This window comes from Diabrotica undecimpunctata, chromosome 7 (assembly GCF_040954645.1).
Source record: "Diabrotica undecimpunctata isolate CICGRU chromosome 7, icDiaUnde3, whole genome shotgun sequence".
NCBI classification, from domain to species: Eukaryota; Metazoa; Arthropoda; class Insecta; order Coleoptera; family Chrysomelidae; genus Diabrotica; species Diabrotica undecimpunctata.
In genome coordinates, this window is record NC_092809.1 from 143,772,486 (window position 1) to 143,787,101 (window position 14,616).

The following is a 14,616-nucleotide window of genomic DNA, read 5'->3' on the forward strand; positions in this document are numbered from 1 at the left end:
CTTTTTTTTAATTTTCTTCAATGTTGTAATAATTAACGACAAATTGGATTTTGCAAAAAACGCCTCAATTGGATGTGAGTTTGGTGGTGAACTAAAGGTTTGTTGACGTAATAAACTTATGTTTGGTTTCGAAAAAGAACACAGGTTTTCCACAGCAACATTTTATTAAGACGTGTTTGACTGAATGGGCCTATGTTCACTTCTTAACTCGTACTTGGCTAAAAGATCATAAATAAATGGTTGTCCTTACCTCTATAATATAATCATGACTGTCACAAGTATCGAATTGCCTTTCAAATGTAAACTTAAGCACATCCTCTTTTCTCCTAATCTTAAACTTACTACAGTCTTGTTGTTCATCGAGATGTACAACGCCGTCTTCAGTGTAAATATCCTAAAAATCTTCCTTTCAAAATTATCTTATCTTTTTACTGAACTATTTGACTTACGTCTAAAAACACTTTCTTTTTCAAATTCTTCCATAATAAGCAATAATCGGCAGGAAACAGTTGTCCTCTGTCTGAAAATCCAATAGCGAACCAACCGTAATCTTGAGGAATATGAATTTCAAAGGAAATTGTCTCTGAACTGTAGTCTAGCGTCCAGTATAGTTTTATGGAATTATCTCCTTTTAAACTCACATGGTATATTTCACTACTGTCTCCTAAAATAACATATATAGAGAGAAAAAAAATAATGATTATAGTAAATGCATTAAGTAAACTCATTCTTGTTCGAACCTTCGTAGTATCAACATCAATTAGCGCTAATTTTTTATCAGTGAAAAAAATACAGCCAAAAACGATATATTTAGAATATTGATAGTGATATCTAACAATAATTGTGCCGATAATAAAATCAAATAAATAAAAATAAACTAATAGTCTGGGAGTTAATGGCGAAAATATACCACTAATAAACAAACATCAAAAGGACTCCACAGCTACACCCGTGATGCAGCTGTTCCAAATTGTGACACAGAACACAGTGATGACTTATCCAAACAACAGTTGTATGAAACTTCCGGAAGAAGATAACTATAAGATAGAAGAACTAATCATTATAGGAGATTTCAAAGCCCAAATGGGAAAAGAAAATTGCTTTAGAGAGGTTGCAGGGGAAAATCCAATACATAATACAACAAACAATAATGGAAAAACACTACCTATGTAATTTAGCAGCGGCATTAAACAGGGACATATGTAGCACGAGATAGAAACACAAAGACAAACACACAATAACATGGATAAGACCAGGAAGTCTGGAGGTAAATCAAATAGACCATGTACTGATTAAAAAAACACACAAGCAATCGATAAATGACGCTAGATCTCACTGAGGGGCCACCATTGATTTGGACCATCCATGTGCTAGTGATTAAAGAATGTAAAATGAAAATAAAAGACAGAGAAGATGGGGCGTAAATAAATTGGAAGAGAAAGAAGAAAAAAGAAGATCCGTGAAAGAAGTAAATGCAGAGATGCAGTTGAGGAAACAACAAATGGAGGAACAATGAAAAAAAATCAAACAAAAGTAAACAAAAGTAAATAAAAGTAAACAAAGCAGCAGAGAAGTGGTTGGCACAATGCAAAATGAAAGAAGAAAAAATTTTTTTGACGATGAGTGCAAACTAGTAGTGGAAGAAAAAAATAAAACAAGATTGAACTGGTTGAACACAATCACAGAAGAGGAACGGGAAAAATACAAAAATCAGAAGAAAAAGACAAAAAAATTGTTTAAATCGAAGAAAAAAAAAGTATGAACGAGATAGAAGCAGAAACTCAAAGACACAATTCAAAACCATTGTACTAATAGGTACTTAAAACTAGTAACAGAAAACGGTCAGCTAATGTAGCTATAAAACCAGAAAAATGGCACACGTGTTTCGAAGAAATATATCAAGAAACAAATAGTGAATAAGAAAAAGAAACAATAATGAACACGGAACAAGATGAGAAAGGAGAAGAATTGACCTATATAGATGTGAAAGATAAAATATGCAAACTTAAAAACACGAAAAACAGCGGGAAACGACGAAATATGTGCAGAACTTATAAAATACGGAGGGAAGGCACATTACAGAAAGATTAATGAACTAATACAGAATAGGTACATATGAAGTAAGGAAATAATGCCTGAATAATGAAAGAAGGGAATTATAGTGACAATCTCCAAATAAGGAGAATACATAATATGTAAAATTTACCAAGCAATTAATTTACTGAATGTAACATACAAAATAATGACTGGTATAATTATTAGAGACAGACTAACAATATACACAGAAAAAAGCGTTGATTACAGTACGGTTTCAGAAAAGGAAGATCCACGATGAATGCTATCCATACGCTAAAACAAGTAATAGAGAAAATATACGAGCACGACGGAGAAACACATATACTTTTTACAAGAATTTGAAACACTAAACACAAGAAAAATGAACCACAACCTACAAGAGAGTTAAATACCAAATATAATTATAAGGATGATAGAAATGACAATGCGAGATTCCCAAGCAACAATACAAACTGAAAGAGAAAGAACAGAAATAATAAAAATTAAAAATGGAGTAAGAGAAGGAGATGCGCTCTCAACGTTGCTATTTATTTTATCACTAAATAATAAGAAAGCTGATAAACGCAGGAACTATAAACAAGAATGCAGTACAAATAATAGGATATGCGAGCTTTATAACCATAGTAGCAATAGATAAAAGGGCATTAAGGAAAACCTTTCAAGAAATAAAAAGAGGACTGGAAATAAATAAAAATAAAACAAAACACATAAACGTAAGCAAGAAAAAGAAAACTCAAATGACAGAACTGACAATAGATGCACACAGTTTCAAAGAGGTTGAAACGTTTAAATATTTGGGAGTATTAGTCAACAGAAGAAATGAAAGTGTAGATTTAAAAAGAGGAATTCAAGCGGGAAATAAAGCTTTCTACAAAATTAATAATATGTCACATTTCCAAGAAAACCCTTTTATGGTAGTTCCTCTCTCCATCCAATATTTTCACCTTATTAAAATTGATATGTTTAGTAAACATATAATGTTCAGCTAAGACACAACAATTTTTATGCAAACTGCAATCACTTTTGTGAGAGATTGTTCTCCCTTTTAAATTTCTCGAAGTTTGTCCAACATATACATTCCTACATTCACCACATGGTATAGAATAGATATATTGGATTTTTCCAATTTTGTTAATGATGTTTTTACCTTACTATGTATTTGGCCAATTGTTACTAAGTTACTCTGAGCTATTTTAATATTTTCCTTTTTAAATAAATTGTTACGTTTGGGCGTCAATTCCTCAATATACTTAAGTGACAAAAATATAACTATAAGTATAGTTATATATGTTGTTTGGTGTTATTAGATTCAATATTATTCTGTAAATTTTCATTACGATCTAAAAGTGTAGCATTTCTACTGTCAGTATTATTATTCGATGAGAAAATAAGTTTGTTGAGTAAGTGACAAGGATAAGAATTTTCTAATAAAATGGTTCTAGGTTTTTTTAAGTTTTCCTCTCTTTTTGTGATATGTTTGACGTTGATTACTCTACTTTTTAATGCCATTATCAAATTTATTTTCATTTTTAAAGGATGATATTAGTGATAACTAATGAATCTATTAGTACACATTGGTTTTCTGCACCACTCTCTGATTAAGATGTTATTCTCAGTTCTAATAATTTTCATGTCAAGAAAAAAAAAGGTGTTCTGGTTCTCTTGCTCAATTGTGAATTCTAAACTCTCATGGTAACTATTAAAAGTGTTAAAAATATCATTTATTTTGTCTTTTGGAACGGCAGTAATTATGCCATCAACATATCTCTTAAGAAAAGGTATTTAATAATTGAGTTGTCCTAAATTATTTTAAATTAGGTCATCCAGAACATCATCATCATATAACGGGGGTCCTACGGCGATTGCCGCTTCCCGCATTTCAGCCTCTATCTTTTCCTATCTCTCCAATCTCCCTCTTCTAAGCCTCTAGATTGCATTGTTTTTGTAATTTCTCTTCTCCAGGAATTTGGTGGTCTTCCCCTTTTCCTTCTTTCTGGCGGAACATACATTAAGGCTTTCTTTGGCCACCGCTTCTCCTCCATTCTCATCACGTGACCATACATTGTAATTGCCTTCCTTGTATTCTATCTGAAAGAGTATCTCTAATTCCTGTACGGTTTCGTATTTCCTCATTCCTGATTCTTTCCATTCTCGATACTCGACATGACCTTCTAAGATAATCCATTTCCACAACGTCTACTTTATCTCGTTCATTCTTTGTCATCGTCCAACATTCGGCACCATATATGGTAATTGGTTCTACAATTGCTCTGTATACGCTAAGTTTGGTATGCATCTTTATTTTATTAGACCACAGTAATGAATTCAGTATTCGTATGCATTTTTTCCCTTGGGTTATTTGGTTTTGTACATCTATCTTAACTCTGCCATCTGCTGATATGATGCTTCCTAGATATTTATACTGATTTCAGCCTTTTATGACTGCGTTTTCAAGCCTCAGATCTGTGGTATTTCCTCCAATTTTTAAATATTCTGTTTTGCTTATGTTTACAGTAAGCCCCCATTTGGCATATTCCTCAAATAATTTTCGATTCATATAATTTATATCTTCTTCATCGGTTGCAACCACCACCTGATCATCTGCAAACAACAATGTATACAGAGTTTCTTGTCCCACTTCGATGCCCATAAATCTACATTTATTTCTCTAATTCCTCAATGCTTCTTGGACGTATATTTTAAAGAGTGTCGGTGACAAACAGCATCCTTGCTTTAGGCCTTTAGTGACTTTAAATTCATTTGAGGTTCTGGTTCCCATTTTTACACAACTAACTGCATTTTCGTATAATTTATATATCGCTCGGATATACGTCGAATCTAATCCGGACCTTTCGAGGACCTCAAACATTTTCTTTAACGGGAACATTTTCCAGAACATAACTGGATAAAATTGGAGATATGCTACTTTCCATGGTAATACCAAACTTTGGAATGTAGAATTTGTCACCAAGAATGTAGAAGTTTAAATTTAAAAAAAAATGTGTTTTGTTCATTTTAGTGAATTTTTGGATAGCATCCCACCTTTTTTTCTACACTTCTAATAGTTAATAATAAATCTACATTAGTGAAGAGTGAGACGACATCCAAACTAATAATTACATAATCTTAAGGTAGTTAAAATTCATTATTAAAATTACTTAAAATTATTCAGAGCCTTGTTTCCCTTTTCTATGATCCCCAAATTTGTATTATCTTCCATTATGATGGCTAGATCATCTGTAAAAACGAATGTTTTCACCCCTTCCCCAAAGTTTAACTCCAATATCACGTTGGTCCTAACATCGATCTTTGAAGAACTCTTGACGTTGTGTCCAGCCATTTTTTACTAATTAGAGAAACTATTTGGGAGAGACGGTACGAAAGGAATTGAGCTAATGATCCTATAAAAACTTGCATAATAACACCAACAATTAGGTTCAAATGGCAGTCTAGAATCAAATAACTAAATATACGATACGACAAGGGTAAGGGGTCCAATACTTTTCAATAAAGCTCGTTCATTTAAATATTAAAAGAATCTTAAAACAATAAATATTGTTTTAACTGTTGTTCTATTTTATTAAAACAATAATTAAAAACTCGAGATTTTTAATCGGTGGCAACACACTAATTTTATTGTTTAAATGTTGGGCAATTATTACTCTTTTTGATTGATTATTCTTATATAAGAGCAGATGCTATATTACGTGCAAGGTCAAGGTGACTTAATGTTGTTTTAATTGATATGAAGACCAAACACCTAGAAATAAAATTGATATACACTACATACTTAATATTTGGTTGTTTCTTGCTAATTATCTTTTAATAAATATTTCAAAATATTTTTTTAGTATAGGTACTAGATAAAAGAATAAAAACAATCTGTAAACTACTTCATACAAAACAGTTATGTCATTATTTTTTTCATTTAAACACAAAACCACATCAACCGCGCTGGGTTATTAGTGGATATAACAAACACATGAAATATTACTTTAAATAAAATTGTATAAATTGATGTCTTGTAAATCTTCTTCTTCTTCTTCTTCAAGTGCCATCTCCGCGGCGGAGGTCGGCAATCATCATAGCTATTCGGACTTTTGAGACGGCTGCTCTGAAAAGTTCATTTAATGTACATCCGTACCACTCTCTCAGATTGCGCAGCCATGACATTCTACGCCTCCCTATGCTTCTCTTTCCTTGGATCTTTCCCTGCATAATCAGTTGGAGCAAGGTGTATTTCTCTCAACGTGTAATATGTCCGAGATATTCCAATTTTCTTGTTTTAATTATATTTAAAATATCTATTTCTTTATTCATCCTTCTCAGAATTTCTTTGTTTGTGCATATCAAAACTTCAGGCTTTTGAGCTATGGTCATACAAAAGGATCCTGAAGATACCATGGACAGACACAGTCACCAATGAAGAAGTACTGCGGAGGATGAACACAACCGCAGATTTGGTCAACATCGTGAAGGGCCGTAAGCTGCAGTACTTGCTACATATAATGAGAAATCAAGGCAGATACGAGCTACTTCAATGCATTTTGCAAGGTAAAATTGAAGGAAAAAACGGCCCCAGGATGAAGAAGAATATCCTGGCTTGCTAACCTGAGAGCATGGTATAGGAATACCTCAACACAGCTATTTCGTATAGGAACCAACAAAGTCACCATAGCCAGAATAATCTCCAACGTTCGGAACGGACATTAATTTTGAACTTAACTAGGTTTAAGACAGGTCTTGCGATCAGAAAAAACTATTTTAATTTTTTTTTTAGCTGAATGTCCTTGCAAAGCTAGGAAACATCGTTACAGTTTTTATTTCCCTATTACCTTTACTATTTTAAAAATAATGCAACATTGTATGATAGATAAACTATAGAAAATCAACATAATAAAATGAGGTAAAAATCCCAAACAAAATAGAAATATGACACATGTTACTCGTGTATAAATAGTTTCTTCCTACATATTATCTACAAGAACCCGGACAATAGTATTTTGCAAGACGTATTAATGAATCGGATATATTTTATTTTCTAAACAATACTACAACTTTATTACGTGGTGTAATACCTTCCTATGCAGATATAAATCGTTGACTGTCACCTGCTTGTCCTGCCTACGACTAATAAACATTTTCAAATTATTCTGTCACTTCCTATAGATGTTATTAATAGGCAAAATTGTTATTAATATAATTTAACAGAAGCGAATATATTAATGTAACATAAAAATATAAGTTCTCTAAGAGATCAATATATAAAGATATTATGTAGAGAAGAAGACAATAAGAAGCTATTAAAATAGATAATAGAGTTATTGCAAAGTTAACAATGCCTGCGTTGCACTATTTACACCGGGCTTTTTCGACAGTTTTGACATGCGGCTGACACATCACAAATAGAGATATTGCTTGAACTCATGCATACTTTGTTGCATTATTTACATTGTTTATGTTTTCTTTTCATTTGTTATCTTCATTTCATTTGTTTTCTTTTCATCTGTGTTGTTTTCGCAAATTATTGAAAATGGATCATGATTTAGAAGCACTTATTTTAGCAAATGCTCATCATGATGATGTAGAGTTCATCATTTTAAATAACATTGTGGGTGAACATGTATTACATTTACAAAATCAAGAATTTAATTTAGAAAACATGTTGGAAGCAGAAATAAATTTTAGGTTTAGCAGACAAGATACTCTACTTACAAGAGCTTTACGCCTACCAGATTTTATTCATATTAATACTAGAAACTCTGTTAGTGGTAAATGCATTTGCATTCTACATTACTTTTTAAATTATGCCCTTATATTTTTGCTTTTAGGAGTGATGAGAAGGCTCGCATCTCCCAGCAGGCTTAAAGATCTTCAGCTTTTAATCAATTTGTCACCTTAATCATTATCTCAAATTATTAATTATATTGTTGCATTATGCTACTGTCTGATGTATTCATTTTAGAAAATTATTACAAATAAACTTGGTTTAAATGAAAGACAAATAACATACATAACCTGAGAAAGAAAATAGCGCAACGAATTCCGCACAGCGTAACGGCCCCCTAATAACGGCAGGCCGTATTTTCAATAACGCAGCGTAAGCCAAATATCACATCTGCGCATGCTCTGCTATCAAAATAACGCGTGCTGTAATACAGAAAGTGCAAAATTGACTCTGGAATATCTCTCTATTATAAGATGAAAAAACAAAAAAGAATATTGCAATAGAAACTTTTTCGAGTTTTCGCAAAATTTATTTACTTCATCAGGATATGCTAAAATAAGTTTAAAATATTTTTTCAGTAAATACAATGAAATTAAAACGAAAGAATATTATATAAAATATACACATATGTATGTCGAAAAGTTTGGAATATTGGAATATTTCATCCTTTTATTGATTTTTATATATAAAATCATCTGAATAGTTAAACATCATTTTGTTTCAATTATCAACAATACTGAATAAATCTCAAAACCAGATAAACGATATGCAAAAAAAATATTTATTTTCTTGGAGTGAAAAACTTACAATGTACAACTTACATTTAAAAATAAATTAGTATAGAAAAAAATAATTTTTAATAAAACTAATAATAAGTATTTCCTCCATTGGCCTGTATGCAAGCCTGTAGGCGATTTGGTATGCTGCCGATTAACTGGTTGAGCTGGGCTTACGGAATTCTCTTCCATTCTTCACGAGCAGCATCTTTAAGTTCTCAAAGTGTAATAGGGGGATTGTTTCGCTTCTTGATGCGTGTTTTGAGAATGTCCCAAGCATGTTCAATAATGTTCATGTCGGGGGAATTCGAGGGCCACTGTAATGTAGATATTCCTTCTTCTTCAAGAAAATTTTGTACTGCTGATGTTCGATGAGGAGGTGCGTTGTCATGCATAAACACAAATTCATCACCTACTGCCCCTCGGAATAGACGTACGACAGTATTTAAAACTTCCTTGATGTATACAGCACCAGTGACTCTTCTCTCCAGAACCAGCAGTGACGTCCGTGTACCACTCATAATACCACCCACACCATAATACTGCCATCTTCAAATGGGACACGCGGTTTAGCTGTTTCCAGTGAGGCTTGTCATCCTGGGGCCCTCCAAACCAGTGTTCTTCGCGAATCAGATACCAAGTCAATTTTTGACTCATCAGAGAACATCACGTTATTCCAGTTAGGATCATGATGCGCCATTTCTCTAGCCCATTGCAACCTTCCTATTTTGTGTTGGTAGGTTAGTTTAGGAACACGTAGCGGTCTTCTACGATACAAATTTACCGCATTTAGTCTGCGTGTTATTGTTTGCCGTGAAATATTCAGTCCTTGAAGCCTAGAAATTTCTCTGGATATACCACTTGTAGATTCCAGACGATTTCTACGAGCTATAAATGTTATTTGCCGGTCTTGTGCTGCTGTTGTACATCGATTTCTACCACTTCTGAGACGATCCTTGACTTAATTTTTATCTTGGAATTTTTTTTTAATTTTCGATACAGCACTCTGAGTAACATCAGCAATATTCACGATATGACTTTGACTAAAGTCCTGTTGTAACAAAGCAATTACTCTGGATCTGTCAAAATGAGATATCACGTTTCTAGACATTTTTAAACGGCTCAATTAAAATTTAAACAAAGACGGAAATTATGTGTAAATACGCTAATCAGTTGAATGTGACCAAAATCATACAAAAACGATTCAAATTTTTTATCATTTTCATTTAAAAACCCTCTAGAATGAATATCAACAACAGTTTTAAAACCACCATAGGCGTAGATATATTATTTGTACGTATTCCAAACTTTTGGACATGTGTGTATATACTGTATAGACTGTCACAAAAAGAAAAATAATAGTTTCTAGTTATTTTGTACAGATAAAATATTATTTATTGATTAAAAGAAGAAGTATTACTAAAAAACGTAGTAAAGTTGGCAAGTTCAATGTATTTCCTAATTAATTTTATTATTTACAATGTAAGAATATAGTATTCCAGTAAGGTGTATACCTAGTTAAATTTAAATAAACACAATGAACACTTGTATCATCAACAGATGACCTACTTACTTAAACCGTCCTTATTGGACAACTCCTCTGGAGAGGATTCTCGTGGCTCAAACCAGGAAGATTCTAACCAATGACATCTTATACATTGTAAGAAGTGATAAAGAAAATATGACAGTTGCTATGTACAAAGAGGACTACTACAATAAAAGTTAATGACACTAAATATTAGAAAAAACTACAAAATAAAACGACAAGTACCTTACAACAAAAAGCTAACAAAATCGTTAATGAATTGAAAAATAAAAAAATGATCACCAAAGAAGAAACTTACAATAAATCTTTTTTGTTTATAATGATCTAAAAAACGTAAAAAAAAAATGAATGAATGAACCACGTATGGCAGGCCGCTCATTTATACAATGAGAATTCAAACCAGCAAACATTTGTGCCATAGATCTTGTTTCTTCCTCTAATACACGCCGCAGCCCGAGCGCCTGTCCTGTCATAAGCGCTTCATTAGCGATCAAAAAACAATGTTTAAAAATTTAATAAGCCCAAAATACTTATCAAGAAATAATAGAACAAGATTTTAACTTAAGGTTAGGTTCTTGGTTAGTTTAAAAATAATATTTCTTGAGTTTTTGAGTCTTGAAAATCGAAATTTTGCATTTTTCTCAGTGTTTATTTTAATTGTTTATAACTCAAAAACGATCAAATTTACATCAAAATTACAAGAAACCTATTTTGTTCAGAATTGTATAAACCATTTTAAAAAAATTGTATGGACCGAAAAAATTAATTGTTACAATTTGTTTAAAAAAATTTGAACAATTTTTTGCCTGGGCGACCTTTTGAACCTTATTTTGAGGTATCTCATGACAGTGATTATGCAAAAAAAATCTTACGAGAATAATGTTCTGAACGAACTTGAGTTTTTCGTCTTGTCTATTTCTGAACCTACATAAAATTAAAAAATTATAATTGTTAGTACCTTAAGAATTTTAATGTTTAGTGACAGTGTAAAAAAATTATTGACTAACCTCATGCTGTAAGTTTTTATGCTTGTTTTATACAATGTTATTTCGTTTTAATTTCATTGTATCTAATAAAAAAATAATTTAAACTCATTTTAGCATATCCTGATGAAGCAAATAAATTTTGCGAAAGCTCGATATTTACAAAGAGTTTCTCTTATCGTGCACCTTAAAATTAATGACTGCAACATAAAACATTAGTTATATATATATATATATATATATATATATATATATATATATATATATATATATATATATATATATATATATATATATATATATGTATATACAAGGTGACAATGTGAAAACTCCCCACCTCTAATATTAACATCGGAAATAGTTTTATTTTTAAGCGGGCGACTTTCAGTGAATATTTTGGGCTCTAAAGGTTCAATCCCTTAGAAAGGGAAGTCAAGTGGCACATAATTTTAAAAAGTATTGAATTTTCTTTTCAATGGTAGTCTAATTTAATATTTTTTACGGATCTTGCCTGCACTGAAATTAATAATTGCAAAGTTGGTATATAAATAAAAATTATTATTCTATTGTGACTTACTCACCACCAATATTATTTTTAAATATTCCAATATTTCACAAAATACATACATACATACCTATTTGAACATAAAGAATCACAAGCACACAAAACAGAAACCCTAAGCGGGTAGTTTTACCCATCTTTATCCACTAAGACGTTCCATGAAACTAGCGAGGAAATGTTCCACATTTCCTTAAATATAGAGATGGGGCGCATACGCGAGAATGACATTTATTGAAATTGGGCATATATTATAACAATTTTCTACTTTACTAAGATATATATTAAATATTGAAGTATGGAGAATACGAAAAACTAGAAAATATTAGTTAAAAATGCAACTTAAATCTAAATTAAAAAATCTTAAAGAGGTGAAGATGAATAATGTGTTCGTAGTTTGTGATACATGATAGTAACATTTGTCGCAAAATTATATATTAGATGATAGTTATTTTGTTAATATATACTTTTAGAAATAAAAAATAAAAAAAAAATAATTATTTACACGTCTTGTAAAAATAGACCTACTCCTTTGATATTGTACCTATTTTTGAGTTTTGTGATACTTGTGTCCTATCGAAAAATATTAAATGACACAATTATAAGTATTCTACCACGGCCAAATGTACTTCATTATAATTGTTAAAACTTACAAATTAGGAAATCTTTAAATATTTCAAAAATGAAGGGAGATAGGTATAGAAAACCCTTATATACATTGAAAGCTAAGTAAATTCTCCACACGACAGACTTATAAAATATAGGTTGTTTCATTTAAAATAAGTACATTATTACAGCTTGAATTTGAGAACCCTTATAAAATATAGCCTATTTTTTACGGACAATTAAAAATGTCATCAAGTATAGGGTATTCTATAAGAAAAAATATAACTTTTATTCACTATTCTTTTTTGGAGCAGCCTGTAAAATTCAAATTATTTTTAAATTGAGGTATTAATACCCCGGTACAGTTCTGTGAAAAAATAAGCTTTGGGTATTAAGTCGTTTTCTGTATATAGACCGAGGTGTATAGGATGGGCCACCCTGTACGACACGAAAATAGAGACAAATTCAGCTTAGTTCGAGGAGTATGATAAGAATACAAAAGTCCACCAAAAATGTTGACAGCTATATACGGCTCAATATTTAAGAACACTATGGGCATCAATGTAGATGGAGAAAGATTAAATCATATGAATCACAGACAACTTACAATACACAATTTCTATGATGCATTCGGTCAAATCTCTGTCTGAAAGAGCAAAATTAAAGGTAAACTTTGACAAAACTAAATATGACAAATCTCGCAATGCGCGGAATTATATCTATTGACAATAAAACCATAAAATACACCGGGACACTTAAGAATATCTGGGACACGAGATTAAAATAAGCAGGGACTATCAAACACATGGAATACAAAAACAAGTAGGTTTACATAAAATGTGTTTGTGCCCGTAAACACTTATGGAGCACGGAGAAGAGACTTTAACGATGATACAAAGATCCGCCAATAAACTCACATTCACAAAACCTGCAATGCTGCGCGTGAGTCTTCGAGACCACATAACAACACAACAAATCAGGAAAAGATCAAAGAACACAGGTAAACAGTGGACAGGACGAATCATGGAATGGAGGCCCAGAAACTACAAAAGAAGCTGAGGACGACCATCGATTAGATAAACCGACGGCGTAAAAACAATAGCGGGAAACTGGCTACAAGCGGTAAAGTTTAGAGAACATTTTATACAATTGACTCTCTGGTCACAACTAAGAAATCGTACTGATTGCCACTGTAGGATCTAATCAGACATTCTTTCACCAGATGTTTAACCGTTTGTCTTTTTTCAGCACCGCAATTGAAATTCGAGAAGGGTATTTTTCCCCATCTGAAAACTCAAACCTAATAAGCTGTGGGAACTCAAGGTAAATATCTGTAAGACCAAATACTTATGTATTGGTTCTGAGGTTGCACATTTAAACTTAAGTTTAGAAGAAAAGACTATTAAGAGTTGTAAGACTTTTAAGTAATTAAGGTCAATGATAAGCCGAGATGGTACTTGTATGAAAGATATAGAAATGAAAATAGCACGGGAAAAACAAGAAAGCACTCCATGCTCCATGAAAACAAAAAAAAGATCTTTCGTATTGATCGCCAACCTCAACAGAGAAGGCACTTAGGAGGAGAAGGCAGAGCATAGTGACGAATATTACCCTATATGGAGCGGAAGTATGGCCAATGACAACATCAATACGAAGTCAAATAAGAACAGTTGATCTGGACGTTATGAGAAGATGTCTACAAATCACCAGAGCGGATAGAATAAGAACAGAGGAAATATGAAACAAAATGAAAAGTAGAATGCTTGGATAAATTTCTGTCAGAAATATATTTAAGTGGTGCTACGCTCCTGGTAGCCATTAACTTACACGTCTTAAATTCTACTTAGATAAATTCTCCAGCAAATTCTCATGAAAGCCGAAAATGTATTCAAAAGATATTTTTACCCACAGATTAACTTTCTGCGACCAATTCCCAAATTTCGCTATCTAAAAGAATTCAAAGGGTGAGTTTTACCTACCTCTGTATAGAAATATCAAGGTTGTCCCCCGTCCCCCGCAAATCGCTTGCAATAGTCAGGCATTGCAATCAGAATTTTAAGTACCGATATAAAATTTTGTTTAGAGTTTAACTCTCGCATTTTAGTTATTGTTACATAGCTTATAGTTAAAAGCTGAACACTCATTATTAATCAAGTATATTCATATTGAAGAAACCGTCCTTAGTTAAAGTGATAATTATTAGTAACATTTGAATCGGTATCAGTGCTAGTGTAGTGTGTCGCGGACTAGTGTATGGACAGTGATCGGCGGTTTTAATAAAAGAACTTGCGCTAAAACTATGGCTAGATATTAACTTAGTTGTAGTAACATTCAATTATTAA

The 14,616-nt window shown here is 32.0% G+C and overlaps 1 protein-coding gene across 1 annotated transcript in view; it reads right to left on the reverse strand.

Annotated features, from left to right (window-relative positions):
- The window catches only part of Tbh (Tyramine beta hydroxylase), a 30,071-nt gene extending 18,242 nt beyond the window's left edge, over nt 1-11,829 (reverse strand). Inside the window, exons 1-3 of the mRNA XM_072539598.1 lie at nt 11,745-11,829; nt 450-664; nt 251-394 (exon numbers count right to left, since the gene is read on the reverse strand). Of these exons, the coding sequence (XP_072395699.1) occupies nt 251-394; nt 450-664; nt 11,745-11,808 (423 nt within the window). The 5' untranslated portion in view covers nt 11,809-11,829. The remainder of the gene's footprint in view (nt 1-250; nt 395-449; nt 665-11,744) is intronic.
- Nucleotides 11,830-14,616: the final 2,787 nt, after the last annotated feature.